The 27,241-nt window shown below is 40.0% G+C and overlaps 1 protein-coding gene across 15 annotated transcripts in view; it reads left to right on the top strand.

Annotated features, from left to right (window-relative positions):
- CPEB3 (cytoplasmic polyadenylation element binding protein 3) overlaps positions 1–27,241 on the top strand; it is a 436,394-nt gene that overhangs the window by 345,060 nt on the left and 64,093 nt on the right. For all 15 annotated transcript variants that reach the window (XM_029609927.1, XM_029609929.1, XM_029609925.1 and 12 more), the window contains one exon: positions 25,216–25,334. In XM_029609927.1, coding sequence (XP_029465787.1) covers positions 25,216–25,334 — 119 coding nt within the window. The remainder of the gene's footprint in view (positions 1–25,215; positions 25,335–27,241) is intronic.

Genomic DNA, 27,241 nt, shown 5'->3' on the forward strand with positions numbered 1-27,241 from the left:
ATTCCGAAAGGCTCTCAAAACACATTTATTTGTAGAAGCATTTAAGGAGTTGCAGGAAAAATAATTATGCCATATTACAATACTTGTTCATATAAAAGACAATGAAGCTTGATATGTTTTAATTTATTGTATTAATGTCTGTGATTTTTTGTTATGTTCGTATGTAACATGCCCCAAACTTTGGAGTGCACGGGATATAAATAATTTTAAATAAAAATAAATATAGTTATAAAGTTAGTTTCTTCTGAATGTCTCTAAAAAGTGTATTAAGGAAATTAGTTAGAGGGTTAAAATTATCCCGTGTTTTAACAGCATGCAAAGTCAATTTTTAGTTTTCTATGGGAAGGCACAATTCCTGTTTTCCTGAAGAAGTAATTAGTGGTGTTTGATTTTTCCTACCCATCCCAGTCATAAACAGAACATAAGATTTGCCATACTGGGTCAAACCAAGGATCCATCAAGCCCAATAACCTGTTTCCAATTGTGGCCAATCCAGGACACAAGTTCCTGGCAGGATCCTAAAGGGTAGATAGATTCCATGCCGCTTATCCCAGGAATAAGAAGTGGATTTCTGCAACTCCATCTTAATAGTTTATGAATTTTTCCTCCAGAAACTTGTCCAAAACTTTTTGTAAAAGGAGAAACACCAATATCTTTCACCACATTCTCTGGCTTACTTTTGAGTTGAGTAAAAAAAAAAAAAGATTCTCTTATTAGTTTTAAATGTAGAACTTAGTAACGTTTTGTGTCCCCTAGTCTTTGTGTTTTTTGAAAGAGTAAACAACCTATTCATGTTTACTCGTTCCACTCTACTCATTATTATATAGTCTCCCTTCAGCTGTCTCTTCTGCAAAGTTCTAATATCTTTAGCCTTTCCTCATAGGGCATGGGTGGGCAAATCAGGCCCATCGTTGATTTTTATCCAGCCCGCCAAATGCTTTAAAATTAACATTAGATGTGGCCTGCGACATTTGCTGAGTACCAACGTCATCAGCAAAGGACAGGTCCCAGTGTCATTCAAAGAGGACTGTATGAGCCTTTGCTGATGATGTTGGCACTTGATGGCAGGGAAGAGGTAAGCATGCGGCCAAACACTTTTCTCTCCACAAGGACGGACAGGCAGGTAAGCATCTGCGCTGTGAGGCATCCTGAATGAAGATGTGATTGACTTGTAAATCTTACCAACCCTCGCCAGTGAAAATAGGCCCAGCTATTGGCATGCTGGCGGGGTTCCCACCCCTACTAGAGAAGAGAGGCCTTGTGGTCGGCGCTCTGGTGAGTTTCCCTGTTAACAAGCAGGGATAAACAGGGGGAACCAGGTTGAATGAGTTACCAAGGAGTAGAGGCACCGTGCTGCTGTGAGGAGTGGTGAGTAATAGGGGAGGAAGGAAATGGATAGAGAAGGAAACAAAGGAAAGCTGTGAGGATGGTGAATGATTGAAATGGAAGGGACACGAATGAGTGAGAGGGAGAGTGACTGAGAAAGGAAGTGGTGAGTGTCGGAAGGGAATGAGTAGGAAGGAGGGAGAGAGGGACTAGTGACTGAGTGGGAAGGGGGTGAGAATGAGAAACAGAAGAGTGAGGAGGTGAGACTGAGTGGGAGGGTGAGAGAAAGGAGTGACAGAGGGGAAGGAAGGAATGGGAGGGAAATGAAGGGAATGAATGGGAAGGAGTGACTGAGGGGTTAGTGATTCAGAGAGAAGGGTAATGAAGCAAAGGAAAAGGGTGAGTAGAAGTGAGGGGTGAGTGACAGAGGAAAGGTAAGGGGATTGAGTGGGAAGCTGAATGACAGAGGGTAGGGAAGAGGGTGAGGGGATTGAGTGACAGGGAAGAAAGTTGAATGGCTGGTGAGTGAGAGGGAAAGGAAAAGGGAGGGAGGAAGTAGAAGAGGGGAGTGAGAATGAGAGGGTAGAAGGGTGCATGAATGTGAATGAATTTGTGTGGATATGAGAAAGAAAGGAGGAAGTTTGTGTACTCTCCTTCCCTGTACTAATCCAAGTCTACAATCTCAGGGTGACTAGAAATGAAGTTTCCAGGTATGGAGTGGGAAAGGGGGATTTTTTTTTTATCCTTTATTAGTTTTAATTATTGGGTGTTTGATATGTTTGCTGTTTTGAAATATTTGATTTGGGGGAAAAGTTTAAAGTTTTTTTTTATCCTTATTCTTAATTATTAGGTGTTCTATTTGTCATCTGTTGTGAAATGTGCTTTTTATTAGTATGGATTTATATTTCTTGATTTTGTTTTATGAGGATTGTTGATATTTCTATTTTTGCATTATTGCACTGCATATGAATCTGGCTTTTAGGGTTTCTAGTTCACTTTTTGTCTGCAGCTTACTATTTATACTTTATGGCCTGCATATGTGACTGAGGTGAGGTAGTCTGCTTGCTGGGAAAACACCTCTTACCTGTTGGGTTGAAGGTTTTTCTGATTTTGGTAGAGGCTCAGATTCATGATTGAAGGAGCTTCTTGGGTGCTAAACATGATGGCACTTAAGCCTGCTGGATACCGAAATGCCTGTAGCAAGTGGTAGAGATTTGATTGCTGTGTTGAACATGTCACACCCCATCCCGCCTTGCTGTGACCCCGTTGCACTCGCTAACTTTTGCCCACCCTTGTCATAGGGGAATTGTTCCATCCCCTTTATCATTTTGGTTGCCATTCCCTGTTCCTTTTCTAATTCTGTAATATCTTTTTTTGAGATATGGTGACCAGAACTGCACACAATACTCAAGATGAAGTCATACCATGGAGGCATTATGATATTCTCTGTTTTATTCTCCATTCCTTTCCTAATAATTCCTAGCATTCTGTTTGCTTTCTTGGCTGCTGCTTCTGCACACTGAGCAGAAGATTTTTATGTATTATCAATGATGATGCCTAGATCCTTTTCCTGAATAGAGACTTCTAATATGAAACCTTACAATGCATGTTGTAACTATATTTTGGATTACTGTTCCTAAGTGCATCACTTTGCACTTGTCCACCTTAAATTTCATTTTCCATTTACATGCCCAGATTCCTAGTTTTGCAAGGTCATCTTGCAATTTTTCACAATCCTCTTATGATTTAACAACTTTGAATAATTTTATGTCATTGGCAAATTTGAACGCCTCATCTGTTCCCATTTCTAGGTCATTTATAAATATATTAAAAAGCAGTAGTCCCAGAACAGATCCCTAGAGCTCTCCACTGTTCACCTGCTCTCTGTTTTCTATTTCTTAACCAGCTCCTAATCTACAATAGGGCACAGCCCCATCCCATGAATTTTTTAATTTCCTAAAAAGACTCTCATGAGGGACTTTGTCAAATGCTTTCTGGAAATCCAGATACACTATATCAACTGGCTCACCTTTATCCACATGTTGATTTATGTCTTCAAACAAATGTAGCAGACTAATGAGGCAAGACTTCCCTTTCCTAAATCCATGTTGATTTTGTCCCATTAAATTTTGCCTATCTGTGTTTCATATATAGAGTATTACCCAAATTAGAATGCTAGGATGGACATTTTTCACAATAAATCAATTAGGAATTTACATCAAATGATTGATTAACCTTGATCTTGGCAACTGATTAAATGTAGTCCGAATGCAAATCATTGACAGACAGATTAAAATAGTCCCTTAAATTTATTAGGGTATTTTAAATTGGATTACTCCTTATACAACTTTAAATAATTTATTATTAAGGTGCAGATAGCAGCAGGATGATGACTATTCGTTCTTTTGCCCCAAATGCTGCATGTATGATTACCTATCTGATGGTGAGAGGTTGTGTATGAACCCAGTGCAAAGAACTCCTGGCTCTTGGGTCCAATCTCTGGAGGCTAGAGTGGCAGATATGGGTTATATAAAAGAGACCTTCAGGGACATAGTAGGGCAGTCCCAACTCTAGGTTTGCAACTCTTGTGCTGCTTTGGAGGAGCAAGGTCATCTGGAAGGAGAAAACCATTTATTGTGACAAGAAGTCATCCTATAGCTAGGACCTGTCCTCAAGGTGATTGATTATTCTCCACACTGAAGAATTGTTTCCATGAGTAAGTGTACAGGAGGGAAGGGTTAGGACTGCTGTTATAGTTTGTGATTCAATCCTTAGGAATGTAGATTGCTGGATGGCTGGTAGGTGTGAGAATCATTTGGTAGTTTGCCTCCTCGATGTAAAGGTAGCAGATGACATACAGCACCTAGAATCTATTTTAGAGAGTGCTAGAGAGGAGCTAGCCATACATGGGATCTTTCTGGATTTGGTCTGGTGATTCTGGAATTCTAAAAGAATTACCCAGTCTCCGGGTCAGCATCAGAAAATTCCGAGCAGTGGCGTACTGAAGGAGGGGGGCTTTATTTTCCCGTTCCACCCAGTGGCCAAACTGAAGAAGGCACATGCCCACTAGCAGTGTTCCCTAATCTGCGTTCGTGTGCTACCAATAAGACCAGCGGGGCCAAGATGGAGTTCATCCCACCGCGGTCGAAGAAGAGGAGGCACATGGCCACTGGGGATCCCAATTGAAAAAGACCCCGGCCGTCAGGGGATCCATCCTGCCCGGCAGGCAAAATGGAGGCCCTGTGGCCCCCAGGGGATCGCATCCCACCTGGAGGCCAATAGAGAAGGCACCACAGCTTCCGGGGGATCGCGTCCTGCCCAGCAGCCCAACTAAAGGAGTCCCCATGTTGGCATTAGATCAGTCCTTCACTCCTGCTAGAGAGACAGTATATGTGTATAAGCATGTGTGCTGTGAGAGAGGAAGCATGTGTATGAGTGTGTGTAAGCATGCGTGCCTGTGAGAGAAGGATGCTGTGAGTTTGCTTGAGAGAGAAGGAGCCTGTGTGTGTGTGTGTGTGTGAGAGAGAGCATATGTAAGTTTTGAAAGAGTGTTTATGTATATCTGTATGAGCATGAGGATGAACGTGTGTATATGAGAGAGGAGAAAGTTTGTGCACCTCCCTTCCCCTTGCATTAATCCACGACAATCTCATATTGACCAGAATTTTAAAAGTTCTCAGGCATGGAGAATGAGTCTTTTTTTTTTTTTTTTTTTTTAATAATTCTTATTGATTTTAATTAATTGGGTGTTTGATCTGTATGATATTTTGAAATATTTTATTGGTGTTTGGGAAATTTTAAAAAATGTGTTTAATTGTTCGATATGCTGTTCATCAGCTGTTTTGTAATATTAATTATTAGTATGGTTTTACTATTATGATTGATAGTTTATATTTCTTGATTTTGTTTTCTGAGGAATGGTGATGTTTCTGTTTTTCCATTGGTGCACTACATACAGAGTTTGACTTGTTGCGATTTCTAGTTCAGTTTTTTCTGCATTTTTCCATTTATACTTTATAGTCACTTTATTTTATATTTTCGTGAGGGTCTGTCTTTGTTCTGCATGTGTGACTAAGGTTAAGCATTCTGCTAACATGTCATTTTTAAGTAGAGATCTGTAGAAGCATGGCTTGTTCTGTTTTCCTAATAGAAGGTGTGTTGGTGTTTTAGAGCCTGGCGTAATGTTTACAGTTAACGCTGTTTTGGAATGGGAGGTTCATTATATTGTAATTGAAATTTAATTTGCTCATGGCTTTCTGATGCCCAAGCCCACACCTAACATGCATTAAAATAGTCCTGATATCATATGTGTTCCAAGTGTCTTTTTTAGCTTTTATGCAGGGCTTTCTGGGTGACACCACAGCAATGCATTTAAATATAATATGTAACTGTTGTAATACTTTTACTTTAAAAGACTGTACTTGTGTCCTTTTTCATGTAAAGACTTTTATTATAAATGCATAATTTTAAATTGTGTGTACAGAGGGGGGGGAGGAAGGCCAGGCACAAAGCTGTAAGACTCATTTAGGGTGTCTAATACCCTTGTCCTGGCTCTGATTAGAAAAAGAAAACCAAATTATATGTTTAAAAAAATAGCAGAATGAGGAGGGGCAGGCACAATAATTGTTTGTACAGGGCAGCAAAAGAGCTAGAGTGTATGTGTGTGTGTGTGTGTGTGTGTTCCTGGTTACCACAATCCAGACAATCTTGGGCTAACTGAAAATCAAAAATTCACAGGTATTGAGCCAACTGTCATGGTAAACGTGAGGATTAATGATGTAGGAAAATGCGGGAGGGAGGTCCTAGAAGCCAAATTTAGACTTTTGATATGAAATTTAAATACAGAGCCTCCAAAGTTGCGTTCTCAGAAATGCATCCCATTTCACGAGCAGGCCGCAAAAGGTAGGCCGAGCCTCAGAGTCTAAATAAATGATTGAGATATTTATTTATTTATTTATTTATTTATTTATTTAAAATCTTTTCTATACTGTCGTTTAGTAGTGCACCATCACAACGGTTTACAGGGCGGCACGTATATATGTATTTGATTAAATTCTTACTAACTAAGTGCCAAAACATTTAACGGTAAAGATATAGGGCAGGGAAGAGGGCTATAGATATGTTAGGACTTGGGGAAACTTTGGGAAGGGGGAACCAGTTTGGATGGGATGGGCTCCATCTTAACCAGGTTGGAACCTGGCTGCTGGTGCTAACATTTAAAAAGGCAATAGAGAAATTTTAATACTAAATCATGGTCAAAAGCAGGCAGTCGCTCAGGAGTGCATGGTGCAGAGAAGAGGTACATTCTAAGGATATGAGGAAATGTTTATAAAATCATGAGTGGGTGGAACAGGTAATTAGATTATTTACCCTTTCAAATTGTACTAAGTCTAGAGCAAACTCCATGAAACTAACAGGTGGAAGACTTAAAACTAGAGTATTTTTTTCACTCTGCGTATAATCAAGCTGTAGAATCTGCAGCCAGAAGAGGTGGTCAAGGCATTTAGCGTAGCCAGCTTTAAAAGGGATATGGACATATTTCTGGAGGGAAAGTACATAAGCCATTATTAGCCAAATAGATTTGGGAAAACCATCACTTATCCCTGGGAGTGAGTAACTAGTAATTTTTGGGATATGCTGGATACTTGTGATCCAGATTGGCCATTTTTGGAGGCAGGATATTGAATTTGATAGACATTTGGTCTGACTCAGCAAGGCACATCTTATGTTTTTATATAATATTTATATTCATTCTGGTCAGAAGGTGGTATAAAAGAATTTTAAAATAAATAAAAATGAACCATTAACAAAAATAAAGCAAAAAGGTAAAATGGAGAAAATCAGAGAAAAAGAGAGTAGGAGACTGTGATGAAAAGTGTTCAGAAATGAGATTTGTTCAGTTGTGCCTAGCCACCGAATGACAATATTCCTGGACCTAGTTATGCATCAATTTCAGATAATTCTGTAATGGAAATTGACTATGCTCTTTCCACCTATGAGTGAAAAATTTAACATTTCTTAGCATCCAGTCAGATAGATACAGAACAAGTGGGTTATGCACTCCTACCAGCAGATGGAGACAGAGCAAGCTGACGACATAGTACATATACCCCTGCAGTGACCTCAGCACACCAGTATTATCTGTCTCCAGCAGATGGTGGATGTGCATTTCCCCACAGGGGATTGCTTCAATTTTAAGAAGGACAATTAAAGAAAAAAAATTACTGCCCCCACTCTCCTGCGGTGATACCAAATGGTTCCTCCCTCAGTTGAGAATTCCTGAGGTGATTTCTGTGGTCCCTCAGAGGTATGCCTTGGCCCGGTAGCTGGTTTTCTGGCGTGGGCTTAGCTGAGCAACTGAAAGGCAGTGGGTGCTAGAAGCCGAGTGCCACAGTGACCGCAGATGCCTTCTCCCCCTGCAGCTGAAGATTGTTTCTGCTCAGCCAGGTAAGAGTGAGCTCCAGTAAGATTTAAAAAAAAAAAAAAAAAAAAAAGGAAAGTACAGAGACTTAGCTGGAGGATTTACTTGCTGGGCTTCCTCTTCCCTCCGACCTCCATACTCAGCACACCGTTCCGAAGTTCATCCCGCTCCATGGAAGGTCGAGAGACGTGAGCAGCCTATCTAGGCTAGGCCCCGCTCTGAGGCTTTTGCTGCACACTATGTGGTAGGTTGCAACAGCTTTTCGCTCGCTTTATTAGGCTCCCTTCTACAGGCTTGTCAGTTCGGCCTGTACGTCCAGTTTGTGCACCTAGTTGTGCGCGCGTAAATAGTGGACCCATACCTTTTTGGGTGCCTAGTTGAGTGCATAATATATACACATTTGGCTGAGAAGAACCAGGCTTAGTGAAATCAGAGGAAGACTATTCACCCTGAGCCTCCACATCTCCCTCTTCATCTCTGGATGAAGAGGGAGATGCGAAGGAGTAGCGTCTATTGCAATCCTTGAATGTTAAGAGACGCATTGTCTGGTATTTGGAGGTTACTGATCCTTTATGGAAGTCAGATCGCTTGTTTGTCCTTCGCAGCGGTACTAGACAGGGAGAACCAGTCTCACAGGCTAAAATAGCTTGCTGGATTAAGAAGGTAGTCATAGTTGCATACTTGGATGTTGGGAAGCCATTACCTAGTCAGGTTCAGGCTTATTCCACTTGGGCTCAGTCAGTGTCATGGGCAGAAGTTAGATTTTTGCCTTCTCTCAACATTTGTTGGGCTGTGACATGGTCCTCCTTACACAGCTTTTCCAGGTATTATCACCTGGATGTTCAGGCCTGGGATGACACAGCCTTTGCACGTGTGGTTTTGACTGGATTACAGGCAGCTTCTTGCCCTATTCGGAAGTAGCTTGGGTACATCCCACTTGCTCTGGATTCATCTGACTGGAAGCTAAGAAATGAAAAGTTACTACTACCTGATAATTTCCTTTTCTTTAGGACAGTCAGATGAATCCAGCTTCCCTCCCTTGACTGCTGTATGATTGCATAATGATCCTCCTTTGTGCCTACATATTACAGGACATACTGGTAAGTGTCAGTCCAGTCCCTAGACTAGTGTTCTTATGTTCTTATGTGAGGTTGGCTGAGTATGTATATGGTTATCTGTTTTTAATTAAGTTTTTGGCTTCTCTGTCCACAGTTGCTTTTGAATAGAATACTGGTGGGCTGATGTCACTGCAGGGGTATATGTACTGTGACGACAGCTTACTCCATCTCCATCTGCTGGCAGGAATGCATAATCCGCTTGTTCCGGATTTATCTGACTGTCCTAAAGAAAAGGAAATTATCAGGTAAGTAGTAATTTCTCTGTGATTTGCTAGAGCAAGGTGTGATATTTCTTTAGAAAAAAGGTTGTTAGGACAGAAAAGTGAAGGCAAATGGTAAAGAGAAGGAACAGGATCATAAAGTTACATGACCATGAAAAAGAACAGGAAGTTCAAATAGAACAGGACTGTGCTATCATATTGTGTATGGAAAGCCTAGAGGGCCATATTCAAAAGATTTATGTGGGTGAAATTGGCTTTCACCTGAAGAAATATGGCCCTTTAAACATATACCCCCTTTGTCCAGGTAATTCGGCAAAGTTATCCGGACAAAAAGGGGGCATTGTAGGGAGGTGTGGTGAGATGGGATAACATATTTAGCCGAATAATGCCATGTTGAATGCTATCTGGATAAATTTGTTCTGGACAAGTTGATCTGCCCAAACAGGCCTAAAGTTATCCAGCTAATTTTATTTGGGCAATTATACTGAGAGATTCAACTGGTAAGTTTCACTGAATATCCAGATAGTTATCAGAATAACTGTATCTGGATAATTTACCAGCTTACTGAATATGGACCTATTAGATTGTAAATCCATCTGTTTTGTTCATCTATCTAATCAGCTCACACGGTTTTAACTACCACCCAAAACAGAATACCAGTGATATGATAAAAACAAAGTGTTTAATTGCAAGGCTAGAATGAACTGCAAGAGGCAGATTTTAGAAGGGAAAAAAAGCTATATTTGGTTCAGTCTGCTTGGCCTTTTCCAGGAGTTATGAGACAAATTATTTATTTGAAGCTTAGTTGAATTCCAGATATACCACATCGGTGCTAAAAATGTAGCAAGTGCATACAGCTGACGTCTGTGCATAATCTCTCTTACGTGTCTAAGTCCTGAATAAGCTTTTGAACATAAAGCTGTAATTGTTTTAATCAGTGCTGATTATGTTCAGTTTTCAAATATTTGTTATATTTTTTTTAGATTTAGCGCATGCCTTTTTATTGGTAGCTCAAGGCAAGTTACATTCAGGCTCTGAAGGCTTACAATTAGAGGGATAGATTTACGTAGGGTTCTCTCCCATTCTGTCTCTATGGGGAAAAATGTGTAGTAAATGGGCCCTGAGTTTACCTGAGGAAATGGAAGGTGAAGTGACTTGCCCAAGAAAACAAGGATTATCACTGAGATTTTAACCCTGATTTCCTTGGTTTGCAACCTGCTGCTTTAACTGCTATGGCCATTCTTATACTCCTACCACAGTATACAGAGGATATGACTTCATTTTATAAGATCTGAACATACATACTATAATCTTGGCTGCACATTAGAAAAAGAAACAGAACAGCAGGTATCACAAATCTAGTTTTTAAGCCAGGACGATGAAGTATTTTAGATTAGCACATTTAGAATTGTTTTTTAGTCATTTTTGTTATCAGCCAAACATTTTTAGAATTTCTTTAGGGAAAAAGGGGAGAAAATCATCAGGGAAGAAACATTTCTTCAGTATTTTGGAGAACGAATATTATTTATTTGGTGTTTTTAAATTGTCCTTTTGATTGAAAATTTGCCTCATAATCCAAAGTATGGGCATAGGGTCGTTAGGGCACAGTGGTGCAAGGCACTGTCAACTTAAAAGCAAGATGTGCCATGCACCAGCAAAGATGCAAAGATCCAGAGAGTTGGAGAAAATGACTCTTTGAGCAGGAGTGGGGAAGGAAGAGTTTGCAAGCTTAGTCTCTGCTAGTGCTGCTTTCCCACAGCCACCACAGCAAAGGATGAGAGCTGCAATCCTTCCCTGCCCCCCTGCTGTCCTATAACCATAGTTTCTGAGCATAGTGGGGAAGGTCTCTGAAGGCACTTGTGCTGGCTCCTCCTATACTGTTCTCTGCAGGCTGGCTGGCTGGCTGGGAATGGGGAGAAAGAGGAGGAATGACATTTTGAAGCAGAATGGCTCTGCTCTGTCCTGGGGAAATTAGGCAAAAGAGTAGCTATTGCAGCAAATTATGTTGTATCTTGACACCAGGTCAGAAACTTGATCTGGATCAGGCACCTGAATCAGGAAATTATCCTCGTCTTTACTGTAATTTGATCTTAACGTTTTTCTTTCATAATGGAGAATACAAGTACATAAGAACATAAGATATGCCATATTGGGTTAGACCAAGGGTCCATGAAGCCCAGCATCCTGTGTCTAACAATGGCCAATCCAAGTCACAAGTACCTGGAAAGTACCCAAACATTAAATAGATCTCTAACTACTATTCCTTATTGATTAATAGCAATAGCAGTTTATGGATTTTTCCCCCTAGGAACTTATCCAAACCTTTTTTTAAACCCCGTTACACTAACTGCCGTAACCATGTCCTCTGGCAATGAATTCCAGAGCTTAACTATGTGCTGAGCGAAAAATAATTTTCTTTGATTGGTTTTAAATGTAACACATTTAAGTACAAAGGGCAATTATGATACAGAGGGTAATGGCATAATTAATGTAGGTACAAATATAAAGCTATAATTGTAGAGTACTAGGTGAATTGGTGCAAATAAGGTGCAAAAGAGGAGAATAAATATACTGAGCAGGAGTACAATCTTTCTGAGGATTTGCTGTGTGTCTAGAAAGGGACTTTAAGGTTCTAGCTGTGGGCTTAAAACTGGAAGAAATAGCCAGGTTTTTAGTTTCTTTCTGAAGATGAGCAGGTCTGGAGTTTGCCTGATGCTTTCAGGTAAGGAGTTCCAGAGGGTGGGAGCCGATCCTCAGAAGGTTTTCTTTCTGGTGCTTACAAAGCCGCATTTCTTTCGGGGTTGGTATGACTAGGTAAGCTGGAGGTATGGAGTGCAATGATGCAGAGATACATAGGGTGAGTCAATTTGTAAGGTGGAGTGGTGCGTGGCTTTTAGTACCTTGAAGGCTTTTGAAAACGGAATGGTAGTATGTTGGAAGCTAGGGTAGGGATTGTAAGAATGGAGTGAAGCACTAGAATTTACGAGCATTGAACATGGTTTGTGCAGCAGCGTTTTGTATGGTTATTCATCTTTTTTAGTAGCGGCACATAGGAGGAGTTGTAGTACTCCAGGTGGGAGATTACACAGGCCTAGATCACTGTTGCAAATGCAGGGCCATCAAAGAGGGATCAGAGATGTTATAGTTGGCATCATTTAGAGAGAGACAATGTGATCATGGTTAGAATTTGGGTTTTGACTGTGAGTTCAGAGTCAGAGTGTGAAGCCTAGACTGTGGACTTGGTAGCTGAAAGGTAGGGGTAATTCCATCCATAGTAACTTTTCAGTGACTGTGGTTGTGATCATTTTTGCTGTTCCACAGTACCTCTGCTGTTTGAGGTTTTAGTTTTTGTTTGTTGTGATGCAGCCAGACATAGATCAGTTTGAGACAATTATTGAGGTTTGGCAACTGCGAGGTCTGGGTCTTGAATTAGGGGGCAAACAAGTGGAATATATTCGGTATAGACATGGTTTGTGATCTGGAAGTTTTTCTAATTAGTATGCTGTGAATGGTGCCTTGTAGATGTTGAATAGAGTTGGGGATAAGCTGGATCCTTGCAGCACTCCACATTTAAGAAAATGAGGATGAAAGGATGCAGATACCAGGGGGAGATTCTGGTTCTGGAGGAATGATTTAAATCAGGCAGACCTGTGAGTCCTATATCCATATGGTGAGTGATGAGGCATTCATAGACTAGGTGTCAGTCAGTTGAGAGGTCCAAAATACCAGAAGGGAAGATTGTCCATGTTCCAGATAGAAGCATAGATCATTGTCAAGGCTGACTAGTTCCATTTTTGTATAGTTGGGTCTGAAGCCAAATTAGGGTCCAGGTGGTTTGTAGAAATTCTGTTGGTTGTATTAGGACTGCTTTTTCTATGATTTTGCTGAAGAAAGAGAGCTTGGAGACTGGGCGGTAGTTGTGCAGGTCTGTTGGGTCCAGGTTGTGTTTCTTCAATGTAGACCTTACACTGCTTTTTTTTGGGCAGATTGGAAGGTGTCTCTCCATTAGTGAAGTGCTGATGATGTATTTGAGGCAAGTGAGTAGTCCTAATTTTACATGTGAGCCTGCAGGAGCAGAGGGTCTTCGGGGTATGTAGTAAATTTGAAGACTGTAAGTAGGGAATCCACTCTTCAGGAAAGGGGTAAAAGGAGAAAGGGGGGGTATGGGTAGGTGTGATTTGTAGAACCTGTGATGGGCAATCCAGGGTGGCAGTGGTGTTGTCAAGATCAGTTCTGATATTTATTTATTATTTAGGTATTTTTATATACCGACATCCATTTGCACATGGTATCAGTTTACATATAACAAAAAACAGTATCGCCGTAACGACAGGCAGAGCCTTTACAGGGAACAAAAACTGTAGCACGAGGTTAAATATGGGATATGGGAAAACTCTGTACAAAATTTTCGAATTACAGATTAATTGGGTACAGAGTAATTGTGGGGATATCACAGGGAAGAGGATAGGCAGGAAGAGAAGGGTTAAGTTTAGTAGTTAAAGGAAACGCTAGAAAACAAAGGCTAGGAGAATTGTATATACAGGGCAGACTGTATATACAGTTCAATATTTACAATATTTACAATATATGGCTTCAAAAGTAGCTGATATCAATATAGTGTAATACAACATTCTGCATTCATTCATTCACATTGTCGGCAGGTGAAGGATAAAGAGGGGTATTTGAGGGGAAGGCCTGTAGGAACAGTTGATATAGTTGATCATATTGATGAAGAAGCTTACCAGTTTTTTTGTAGTGAATTTCAATTGTTAGGGAAGGAGTAGAAGGGTGGAGTCTTTTAGTAAGTTTGACTGTATGGAAGAGTTTTCTTTAGGTGAGTGTTTTGCTTGGGTAATTTTTTTGGAGTAGTGGGCTTTTTTGGCTTCTGTATTGGCTTTGCGGTATGTCATTTGATGTCTCCTGCAGTTGTTCCTGTTGGTTTGAGATTTTGATTTTTGTCTGCAGTGTTCTAGTCTTGTTGTTTGCTTTAATTTTTTCAGTTCTTGAGTGTACTATGATATGGGCTTAAGGTTTTTAATGTGGGTGATCTTGACAGGAGCTGGCATGTCTAAGGTCATCTTGTGGTCTGAGTTCTAGTAGCTTTCCAATTTTGTGGTGGAAGTGACTGCAAACTGAGATAGGAGTTGGCATGGGGGGGGGGGGGTGTTGAGTAATTCCATATACTGGATGGTTTGTAAGAAATTTTCAGGGTTTAGATGAGCAGTTGATCTGAGCTGCTTTATGGATAAATCTTTTGAGGGCTTCCTGGCTAAGGTGGATATATCAGATGGTGGTCTGACTAAGATAGGGTGATCAGAATGCTGTCTGGTATCTGTTCTTGAAAGTTTTGTGCTAATATCGGGTCAAGTGTGTGTCCTGCTTTATCATTATTTTGTAATTGTTTTTCCCTTTTGCTTTAACCAATTTATGTATCACTTTGGCAATGCATGTAAAAATTGTCATGCCAGTAAAATTTCTCAGTTGAGGAGAGTAAATCAGCCATAACCAGTGGCTGACACCTGATGGCACTGACAAAGACCCAGCAGTCAGAACTCTGAAGTCTTTCTGATCATGCATAGGAGTTCCTGCACATGGCCACTATCTCATGAGGATCTTGGTCTTTCTTCATCTGAGCTACCACATGGATAGATTCCCAATCTCTCTAAACAATTTTTTCTACATTTTCAAATTTATAAGCTTGTAGATTCCAGTTTTTGCCACTGCCTCGGCAATCCTTCAACAGTACTTTTCAGCACTAAAATAAAAAAGTAAGGTTTAAAAGAAGAATGGAAAAGATTAAATCCGAAAAGACTTTGATTCAAGTCCTGTGGGCGTAGATGCTGTGGGTTCATTACAGACAACCACATCTGCTATTGCTGCCTGGGTCTGGACCATGACATACCTAATTGCTCGATTTGCAGCAAGATGTCCCCATGGTCTCTTTAGACCTGTGCCTGGAAGATGAAGGACCTGCAGAAGCCAAAATTGAGTAAGGTCTCGAAGTCTTGGCACAAGACCGAGTAGTATAGTCACTCTACTTCCCTTAGTGAGTCCTCTTCAGACTCCAGGCATCATAAGAAACACCAAAATTTGTTCTGGGAGCTGGCTTCCCTTTTTCCCACAAGTTGGTTGAAAAGGCTCCCCTCCCTATTGCTGATGGTACCCAGATCTGCTGTAGGTGAGGATTTGAACATGGCCCAAGATGAAGTGCTGAGAAGAGCACCTTAGAGGCATAGAGAAACTCCTTCTGGGCCGGCTACCTTTGCACCAAAGAAATTGGCACCATAGGTGAAGGGTTCCACAGAAGTAGGACTTTCCTCCAAATCAAGGAGATTGCCCCCACTTGCATCAGTGATGGGCATGCCAGTGCAGGCAGTGGTGTTCTCCACGTGGAGAGCCTCCATGGTGCCGGGCAGCCTAGCCTGACCTAGATTCACTGGTGCCATCCAGAGTGCCCTTCAATGTCATCTTGGTGCACGCTGGCACCATCCAGAATATTGTCAGGGGCATGGAGTGCACCAATGCTGTGAAGGTGCAATTCCCTCAACTCATACACAAGGTGCTCTTTTACATGGAGCACCTTGGCACCAAGAAGCCAGATGTTGTTAACAATGGAAGAAAGAGCATTGGGACAGAAAGAGTCCCCCGCTAATGCTGATGTTTGGCTAGGCTTCCAGAGGAATTTAGCTACTCAATGTTCCTGAAGATGGCAACCACATTGTCCATTAGCCTCAGGGAGGAAGAGGATCTACGGTATGTGCATCAGACCTTGGTCTTTTAAAGGACTTGCAGATGAGGATGTGGCAGATAACTGTCTTTTACCTGCCAATAGTACACAAAATTATTCTGAAGTAGAAAATGCAAGCCTCTCTTGGGTTCAGAGTGGTCCAGTCATAGCACTACTCAATCATGGTGGAATCCGCTTTGAAGTAGGTGAAGTACTCTAAAGACATTCCAACACAGTTCCCAGAAAAGATTACGGTGTGCTGGATTATTGGGAAGAAAGTCTTCCAGAGTTCCATGCTTAGTGTGAGGATTGCATTATCACCTTGAAGCATGAGTGCTTTCAAAAGCTTAAATCTTTGGCTGGCCTCAGAAAATCCTCATCAAGCTACGTCCCAGCGGGCTGTAATGGATATCAAGGAATGTGGTAAACTAATCTGTTCCACATGTAAAGCCTTTGACATTGCAGCCCAGAACCTTAGAAGTGCCTGATGGAGCTTGGAGGCTAACTTGGCTCCAGGGGAAGAGACTCTGGGAGGATATTCTCTATCATGTGGCAGAAATCCCTTGTACAAGGAAGAACCTGTTCAGAGACCAAGTGCAGGAGATGGTGGCCCAGATCAAGGAGCATTAGTCCATCCTGCAATCATTGCCTTTCATGCCAGGTGACCAGCCCACAATGTCCAGGCATCGGTACTTTTTGTACAAGTGACCTTGGTATCAGAGGAGGCCCTTCTGCCATTTCCAAAGGCAATGGGTTTCACTTTCCCATAAACACCTTACCACCAGAGGGCAGCAGTGCTGTAGTGTGGTAACATTGTATCCCATGAACAGGATATCTGTTTGGATAAACAAGCTGAAGAACAGCAAGAGCAGTTAGTGTTCTACGAAATCTTGTTGGACCCTGGTATAAATCAAGAACGAATGTTGTGGATGATAAATTCCCCCCCCCCCCCCCCCCCCCGCACAGACCTAGCAGAAAAATTGCTTGCTAACTGAAAATCTGATCACCTGGGCACCATCTGGAGAAATGAGGCTGACATTCAAAGTGAAATGTATTTATTTATTTATTTTATTTATAAACTTTTTTATACCGGCATTCGTAGGACACATCATGTCGGTTTACAAATAACTGAGAAAGGAAAGGAAATTACAAATGCAGCCTGATCCCAAAAAGAAATTCTCATCTGCCTTTGCTTTTGATGAGGTTCTCACCTTAGTTCCATATCTGCCCAGGAAATCTAAAACAGTAATGTTACTTTCAACATTGTACTATGACATGACAATAGTTGGAAAGGAAAGAAAGCCACTTATTAACTATGACAAAATTAAAGATGGGATGGGCAACTTGGATCACTTAGTTATGTAAGGACAAAACATACAGGTGGTAAATGATCATGTTTAAATTCGAGGTTGGTACAATTGCCAGCTTTGTTGTTTGGATAAGAATTTATCCTGCTTGCAACAGATTACCTCATGAAAGACTGTGCCTATTCCTTACTCAGCTGGGAGAGCATCTGATCGATAGACTAATCAAATGAAGACTACAAAACATTGATGACCTGAGCAGGTCAGTCAGAACTACAAAATCTCAGTACCCACCACTTCATTTGCTGAGGGGGGAAGAAAGGTACATTGTGCTGGCTGTCCTAGAGAAGCAGACTGCAAATCACAAAGATGCTGAGGATTGAGAACAGTTTGCATATCCTATTACTTACTACTTTCTATTTAAGTTACTAAAATGAATGAATATTTCTGAGAAAAAGAGTTTTTCCCCCCTAAGATTTTATAAAAACTAAAAATGTTTTCATGGGAGGAGGGTTTTTTTTTTAAGTGAAATAAAAATTGTATATAATATTAACAAAATCATGTTTTCCAGAGCTACTCTGTACTGTTTGGGTATTTATTTGGGTCTGTATCCAGAATTAAACCAGTGTCAATGTATAGTGCTCCAAATGTCTCTGAAACCTTATTTTCTTTTTATGGCAGGTGATGAGGTTTATATATATTTTTTTTTTAAACTCATTATTTTTTTGCAGTGCCATATTTGTAATTAGAGATTGACAAGAAAGGCGACTCCAAAAGAGAGAGGATATGGGTTTTATTTATAGAATCAGTAGAATAGCAGGAAAGGAAAACTGCAGACATGTAAAACTTACTGATCATAATGTGAAAAGCATTGTTTTCTCATAAAGCTACATTCTTAAATATATGACTATTTGAAGAAATAAATAGCCTTAAAGGTACAGTATGGCTTTATAAGGTAGCCCGGGCAAGGTCAGTAATAGATTTAGATTTTTGCTACCCCCTAAGGCACTGTTGGTACTGTCACCACTCCTCCCCTCCATCCTCAATAAGATCAAACAAAAGAGAGCAGAAGATCCCCAGATTACATCAGCAGCTCAGGGGTAGATTCCGTGAGAAGTTAGAAAATTCTGAAGCACAGAATTCTGAATCACTAAAGTGATTTTCCAGCCTTGCTTGTATAATTTATTTTGTGTTTATTGGGAGAGGAAAAGGGACCTCAAGTATCAGTACTGGAAGGAGATCACAGGGGTAGGGAGAGGGAAAAAAAAGATAAACGATCAGAAGGTAAGGAACGGAGTGAGGAGAAGGTGAGATGAAAGGGGATGGGGAAGATGGGACATGGGGAGGATAAGGAATCTGGGATGGAGGAAGAGAAGGGAGAGGGAGAGATTGAGATTCTGGGATTGAGAAAGGAGGAGTAGGAGGGAGGAATCACAGCAGGTCAGTGGTTTGGGGAAGGGGGGGGGTCCTAAAATCTGGTGAGAAACGCAGGGAGGGAGGTTCTGGGGATAGATTCTAATATCAAGTGGTAAGGGGAATCCTAATTGCAATAGAGGAAGAAGCAGAAAAGGAAAGTGTTTCTACCGTGGTCCAGTTCTGCTCCCTCTTGCATTTCCATCTCCTCTCTAACTTTCCTCCCAGTCTGATGCGCACGCATGCAAACATCAATCCCGTCTCTCTCACACGTGGACCTATACCTAATTGAACCCCTCTCATCATCCTCTCTTCACCCCCAATGGTCTTTCTTAGCCCCAACCCCTCCTTACTTCCCAAAAAAAGATCCCCCCTTTCTTCTGTCTAGTCCAGGCCACCCCTCCCCCTCCCTTCGTATTCCTGAATGGCCGGAGGAAAGTGGCTGTTACTCTGCTATGTCTGCTTCAGCCTCAGCCCCCTCCCCTCCTGTTCCCTGACTACAGCAGCAAGCAGAGGACATTTTTTCTGCCAAGTGAGGTTCAGCTCAGCTGAGAGGCAGCAAATCTTCAGTTGGCCTGCTGCCCCCGTATTTTTGCTGCCTTGGGCACGTGCTTAGTGTGTTTATTGGCAAATCCAGGCTTGGGCAGGATGTGCTATACATCCTGAGGCCAGTATTTTTAAAAAGTCCAAAGATAAAAAAGTTATCCAGCTAACTCTAGCTAGATAAGTTATCAGGGATATTTATTGGGGTGAATATTTCCAAATAAAGTTATCTGTCTGTCTTTAGCCAGATAACTTTAAATTTAACTAGTTATCTTTGAATATCCTCGGTTATGTGTAAAGTTATCCGGATAAATTTAGTACTGTGATCCCGGCAGCCAAAAGGGTTTGGAAGGGTAAGGGTTGGGCTGTGATTATATTTAATGTGATCCCGGCAGTACTGTGATCCCGGCAGCCAAAGGGGTTTGGAAGGGTAAGGGTTGGGCTGGTGGGCTGTGATTATATTTAATGTGATTATAGTTAATGGAACTTGATGGACTGGCTCAAAAAAACCTAAAAAAACCTAAACTTGACCCAGCTGAACTTACCAATTACCGCCCCATCTCCAATCTCCCTTTTATTGCAAAAATATTAGAAAAAACAATTAACCGCCAACTCACTGACTATTTAGATGAACACCAAATCCTCTCCGCTTCTCAATTTGGTTTTCGGAAGTTACACAGTACAGAAACCCTTCTTCTCTCACTCTCTGATTACCTGATCAAAAGTTTTGATAAAGGATTATCCCATCTACTAGTAATACTAGATATTTCAGCTGCATTTGACACTGTGAACCATCTGATCTTACTCAAACATCTCTCTGAGATTGGAATAACCGGGCTTGCACACAATTGGTTTACCTCTTACCTTTGTAACAAACTATAAAGTCAAAATTGGCAACTACGAATCTCAGGAAATTCCCCTCTCGCAGGGAGTCCCTCAAGGCTCTTCACTCTCATCCACTTTATTTAATATCTACCTACTACCCCTCTGCCAGCTCCTCTCTAGCCTTAAGCTACCCCACTATTTGTACGCTGATGATGTACAAATCCTTATTCCTATTACCGAGTCTATACCCAAAACTCTTGAAATCTGGCAATCTACTCTCACATCTATTAATAACCTCTTAAGCGGTATTCAACTTGCCCTTAACACCACAAAAACAGAACTCATGATTATTTCACCTCCTACACCTGTACATACTATGCCCACAACACCATCTACTCCGCCAAGCACACAATTCTCCTCCCAAGTCCGGGACCTAGGAGTCCTACTTGATGACCAAATGTCACTGAAAAAATTTATTAATGCAACCCTCAAAGAATGTTTTTTCAAGATCCACACACTCAAAAAACTCAAACCATTATTGCACTTTTCTGATTTCCGTACTGTGTTACAAGCCATGGTCTTTTCAAAAATAGACTATTGTAATGCTCTGCTATTGGGCCTACCCAAAAGCTCCCTACACCCGCTACAAATTTTGCAAAATACAGCTGCTCGTATCCTCACCAATACTACCTCAAAAGAACACATTACCCCTATCCTTAAGGGGTTACACTGGCTCCCTATTCACTCTCGCATACAATACAAGGCTCTATCTCTCATCCACAAAGCTCGCCACAATCCTGAAATGAACTGGTTCTCTAACACATTACAATTCCATATATCTAACAGACCAACTAGAAATCAATACTTAGCCACTCTACAAACCCCCTCTCCAAAATCATTTATTTATTCCTCCACTAAAGCCCGTGCCCTGTCCCTTGCTGGCCCCGCGCTATGGAACTCCATGCCCTCTGAGTTGTGTCTAGAACTGTCCACCAAGTCATTTAAACAAAAACTCAAGACATGGTTATTCACTCATGCTTACACTTGATTCTAATCTTCTCCCTCAAAGCTGCCATTTGCCTTTCCGCTCTCTCTTTATCCTTCCTCTTACCCTTCCTTTTCATCTCCTCATAGCCCTAGAGGATCTTATAGGTTCCACCTTCCCTATATATCCCTTCCACCTTCCCCCTTGGATACGCTCCTGTTTCTCTCTTATCGCCTCCCCCAACATGTAAAGCCTGATTCAGCCCTTCTCTCCCAACTTTCTACCCTTTCCCCCTACATTTCCACTCCCCTCTCTTTCCCCGTCTTACTAAGTTATTTTCACCAATGTAAATATTTAAGCTACTCCTAAGTAATATCCTAAGTTGTTTTTCCTATTAATTACACTTTGCTACGCATATTTAACTAGCTTAACCATTGTTTGCCTCCCCAACTTTGAGATGTTCTTTATAATAGTTTTATCATTATTAACTTGTTTAATGGATAATGTTTGCTTATAGTTAACCCTTACTATCTTGTTTTATGTATAACGCTTTGGCATATGTTATTATGTTCTCTGTACACCGACATGATATCTTGATAAACGGCGGTATATAAAAACCAATAAATAAATAAAAATGTTTCCTTCAGCAGGGGTATCTATTTTCAGTTTTCAATATTTGGATGCAAGGCACATACCTCTAAGATTTTTTTTTTTTTTTCATTGCAGAAATATTTTGAAGCTTTTTACTTTGAGATGCAGTTCAATACATTACTTTGTAGAAAAGTCATTGTCTGATCTTTGATTCTTCTTCCCTGCTCAGTGGTTAAGTAGAGTAGAGCTGATTGACATTGTGGTCTCTTTGTGCAGCCTCTACCAGAAAGTCATTTTTATAACTTTTGTATCCTGTTTGAACTTTGTGGCTTTCAAGAGTTAGGAAACTCCCATGAGTCTAACTGTAGTAAAGTTTTTCATAATATGTAGATGTGGTATCAATGTAATTAATTTACAGCATGAACCTATTCCTGGGATTCATACATGTTCAAAATTATTTTATTTCTAAAGGAAAAAAATTGCTTAGAAACAGATTATTAATACAGAAGCTATGAGGAAGTGGAGGTGAAGCCAGAGATTGAGGGGGTCTACAGTATTGCAACAAGAAGGAAACTGGGTAGACTGGATTAGAGCAGCAGACTAAGAACCAGAAGAAAACAGGTTTCAAATTCTGTTGATGCTGCTTGTGACCTTGGGCAAGTCACTTCCCTCTCCATTGCCTCATGCAAATATAGGGAGTCATTTCCTAAGCATTTTCTCTGTAGATACAGAATGGGAGAAATTCTAGTAAATAGTCCCCTTAGATTGTAAACCTGCTGGGGATATGGAAATGGCTAGAGTGCCTGAATGTTAAGTTACCAATGACAAGGCCTGAGTTAAATGTGAATAGGTAAACCTGCTGAGCCTTTATGGCCTTTATCTTCCATCACATTCTGTGTTTTTGTGTAGAAAGTGGAAGGTGTTGAGGTTATATAAAATGTAACATGGAAAGGTTTCTGTCTTTTGTGGCAAGCAGCTGTTTCCCTGGGGTTTATTTGTAATAAAGTATAGACATCCATCAAGCATGAAAAATAATAATTTTTTGGCTTAAAATTAAGAAGAAACCCTCTGCTGTCTTCTCAGCTTCAGTTTTTTCTTGAGAAAGGGAACATAGTAATCCTTTATTTTATTTTTACATTTGTGTCACTAACCAGTAGCTCATAGCATTTTACACTGCGCATAGCCAAAATATATATCCAGCACAATTAAAACAATATAATAAACCTAATATGATGCCTCCATTTACTTAAAATGTATGATGGACACCAATTAAATTTAGCACAGGCTACATAAAGTATTCTGCTGCAATGGAGTTTAAAACCCCATAAAATGTTTAACCTAACCTTATATTTCCTATTAATTTGATGTACTGCATATCAGTAAAAAGTCAATTGTTCACAATAACCATAATACACAATATGCATAATTTAAACAAACATATTTAAAAGTGGAAAACTAATCTAAAATAAAATGAATTCCCTAAATAAATAACACAAATAAAACAAAATATCGGTCCAAGTAAAAAACTGAGTATGACAGCTAAGCTTTCAAATGTTTACAAAATAACATTTCTCACTTTTGAAGCATATGCAGTCATCAAAACTAAGTAATTTTACATTAGCTGTAATGTCTCCTGAAAAAAATACTGCTTTAATAATAATCTTGCCCACCTGAGGATGATCCTCCAAGGATGTTACACACCACTGCAGAAAGACCATTCCAAAGTTCTAGCCCAGTAACTGAGCTTTTTATAGATGAACCTCTAGTATAGATGGATTGTCCTGCAAAGAATCAAGGTCTCTAGATGTGGGGCATAAAGCATCAGTCTCTCCACAAGATAGCTAGGACCCAGATGATGCTACATTTATATATTAGCATCAGCATTTTGATTTGACAACAAGGTAACTGAACCAATAGAAGAGAGAGATCATATTTCAAAGTCCATCCCCCAAGGATTCTGGCTGCCATATTCTATACAGCTGCACTTTCCTCATTATCTGCTGAGGCAAACTTATATATATATGTACAGAATTGCAGTAGTCCAGTCTAGATAGAATTAACAAATTGACTACAGTGGACAAAGTCTTTTAAAAGACAAATAGGGATGCCACTATTATACCATCCTCAGGTGTCAAAAGACTGACTTCATCAAAGGGATTATCTCGGCCTCGGATGTTCACCCAGAATCTAAACACATTCCTAGATTGATTGATTGATTATTTATTTATTTATTTATAACTTTTATATACCGACATTCAAATGAATATCACATCGGTTCACATACAACTGGGGAGCAAAAAAACTAGAAGGGTGAAAAAGGAAGGATAAAGTTACAATTAACAGGGAATCGTAAGGAAACGGGGTGAGAAAGAGGAACGGTCAGGAGACCAAGTGAGCGTAATAGCAAGGAAGGAGACAGCAAAAATAAACAACTTTGTTACGATAGCAACTATATAACATATTATATTTACATAACTGTATGACAGTTAATAAGCACTAGTTAATGCAGCAAATTGTAGTTACAATGAAAATTAGTTGAGGTTTACCAGAGTTGGCTTATAGGGAAGTTAGGTAGCAATAGGGGTTACATTGTTAGAGTTATGATACCGGGGGTGAGGACAGAGACGAGGTTGGGATTAAGTGAATACTTGTTTGAACAACCAAGTTTTTAACTTTTATGAACTGCCTACTGTAACAGAATCGCCAAACCTTTTATTTTCTTAAAATTATGATCGGGTCCATCCTCCACCTAAAATGCTTCATTCTACACATTTAACTGAAGTCCTATAAGTTTTCATCTTTCTTTTTTTTTTTTGTTCACCTTCTAAAGGTACATTCCCCACCCTATTACTTGATTGGTTCTCTATTAGCTGATTTTATTTTTGACAGGTTATAATTGTTCTTCTTGCCTGTGTTTAGCACCCTTTTTATGTTTTCTTTTAATTTTGCTAGTTGTGTGTATGTAATATAAACATTAGAATGATTTTGAGCACCTCTAAAATTAGCATAGCTTTTTGAAAACCCGATTGCTCCTTTTCAGCTATGGGACTTGTATTATGATCATTGCATTGTAATAGTGTGCTGTAAAATTGTAAGCATGTATGATACTGTTGTCTTTCTGTGCTAGTTTGATCAGTTTTACAAAGCCCATATTATGAGCTTCCTAAATAAGTTTAGATTGGAATCTTAATTAAGGAAAGTATACACTCATGCTACTTATAGATCTCACAGAGTACACTTAAGGGCCTGATGTACTAAAGGTTTTTTCCTATCTGTGTCTGTGAGGAAGATGCTTAGCACATCTGGCCCTCATTTTTCTAGATTAGAAGTGGAGGCATTATCAAGCTGATGTGCTGTGTTAAGTAGGGAATGCTTATATTTATGGTTCCATCCCTGAATTTTCTAATTTGGGGGGAAATATTTCCATCTGACTGCTAGTATAATAGGTGTCTCTCTGGCAGGTAGCTGTTGTATTGTAGTTATATTGATTTTTATTGTAAACCGCTTTGACGTTATTATGAAAGGCGGTCTATTATGTTATTAAACGATATATTCATAAACATTGCAATGTTCAAAGCAAGACCTGTTTTAGAGTAGCAAAATCTTAGCTTCAGGGTAATCACATTTGGTAAACACCTAAAAAGAGGCTGTGAGGACTTCATGAGCTCTAACTTTTTTTTTTTTTTTTTATAAGAAATTTCATGTACTGAATTTTTGAAAAAAATTTTTGTTCCCTCCAAGGCTATGCTTTCCTGCTGTTCCAAGAGGAGAGCTCTGTGCAGGCTCTGATAGATGCTTGTCTGGAAGAAGATGGGAAACTTTACCTGTGTGTGTCAAGTCCCACCATCAAGGACAAACCAGTAAGCATCATTTGAGTTGCCTTGGCTGCCAACCAACTGGCTGTTTCTCCTGTCCAAACTTAACTTGCAAGCAATTGAAATATCGAATGTCCTCCTTCCTGCTAATGTTATTCTTATCATGTTGCTAACATGATCCTCTTCCTAGGATATCCTTCTGTATTCAGTAGAATTTGAGCACTGGCACTTTGGAAGTTAATAACAAATGGCAAGCAATATAATTAAGTTTTTGTGTTCACTACTTCCAGTGCCATAAGCGCAAACAATGAGACTTGCTGTTCATTTCCCATAGATGACATAGGATTGACTTCTTAATTTTTCTTTTGCAAATGCCTTCTTCATTGGTGAAATGTGGTTTTAAAATGGGGAAAACTTTTAGTGGCCCAGTAGCATTGCGATCAGCCTGTAAACCTTAGTCCTGGCACTGTGCACTAGCTAGGTAATTGTAATTTGCTTTGTCAAATTATTGCACTAATGCTTAGTTTTGTTTTACTTAATTTGTTTAAACAAAAAAGGGATTAAAACTAGTGAGAGACTTTCTATATTTTCAGTGAGGAAAAAGAAGATTTAAAAAGGAAGACTCATTTTCTAAGGAGTTTTGCATATTCAGTTTTTGACAAAAATATATACAAGCTTCCATTTTAATCCACGAAGTTAAGTGCAATAGAAACTATATACGTTTTGTTCTTAAGATATTTTTGATGATTATTTTGGATGTATTTGTTTCTCCTTTTCACATTGAATTATTTAGCAATACCCAAACTTTGCTACAAATAACCTGCCAGTTAAATTGAATAATTATGCTATTCATTTTGGGGACACTTAAAAAAATGGCAGATATATTAACATTGGCAGATAAGCATTTATTTAACAATTTATTTCAGAGTTTGTATTGTGGTCAGAGTAATTGTCTAGGAATCAGGGAACAATTTTTCAAATCTCGCTTCTCCTATTCATGTTCATTGTGACTTTGGGCAAGTCACTTGATCTCCTGGAGCCTCAGATACCCACTTGCATGTAATGCCAAAATAAATATATAGGTAACATGGTTAGCTATCTGATTTTTCCATGTGGCACCTCATTTCAAATGGCCTTTAGTCAGTGCTTCCAATATTCTGGGTGAAGGCAAGTTTGAAAAACATATTTGATACATCTAATTGTTTCTGCTTGAGAGAGAATCAAAATGAGCATGGAGTAGTTGATCTGGAAATTAATCTAATGGAGCAAACTGTCCCATTGTGATGGGGTGTTTGTGCGCTACTGCAGTGTCTTGAGGCTAAGGGAAAAACAGCCAGCTAATTTAGCCCAGGGACAAATCACACTGAATAAAGTTGGAAGAAAAAAAGGACAGCAAGGAAAGGGAGTCACTGGGCGGAGTTCAAGAAGAGGGAGGGACCAGGCTCCATGCCTAGTTGAGAAATTGCTTTAAAAGAGGCAAGAAGGAAGTAAAGGGGACCCGGCCAGCAATTTGGCTGGAAGTGGGGGAGATAAGTAAAAGTGTCTAGGGAAAGGAGGAGCAGTGGAGATGTGAATAACTGTGGGGTTCCAGAGGGCAGGTAACCTTGGCTGAGGGAAAGAACTAGACATGCTGACCTAACTTGTTAGGGCTCCTAGCCAGAAATGCAATGAGAATTCTGACAGTCATGTTTTGTTTTTGTTTGTACTCTGTGCCAAGTAGCCTTAAATACTGGGGCCAAAAATAAAGTGAGTAATTTCTCACCCTGGGGCTCAGGCTGGCATAATTGTGGAAAAACAGAGCAGCTGCACGCACCAGAGAGTCAGGCAGCAGGGGTGACCGGTGACACCCACACTTAATAATAGCATTGTTATACTGCACTGTGTTAAACGTTTAAGCCAAGATGTTTGTTCTTTTGTAGTAGAATTGGAATTAAATGGTACAGTTTTTATCA

Source organism: Rhinatrema bivittatum, chromosome 7 (assembly GCF_901001135.1).
Source record: "Rhinatrema bivittatum chromosome 7, aRhiBiv1.1, whole genome shotgun sequence".
In the NCBI taxonomy this organism is placed as follows: domain Eukaryota; kingdom Metazoa; phylum Chordata; class Amphibia; order Gymnophiona; family Rhinatrematidae; genus Rhinatrema; species Rhinatrema bivittatum.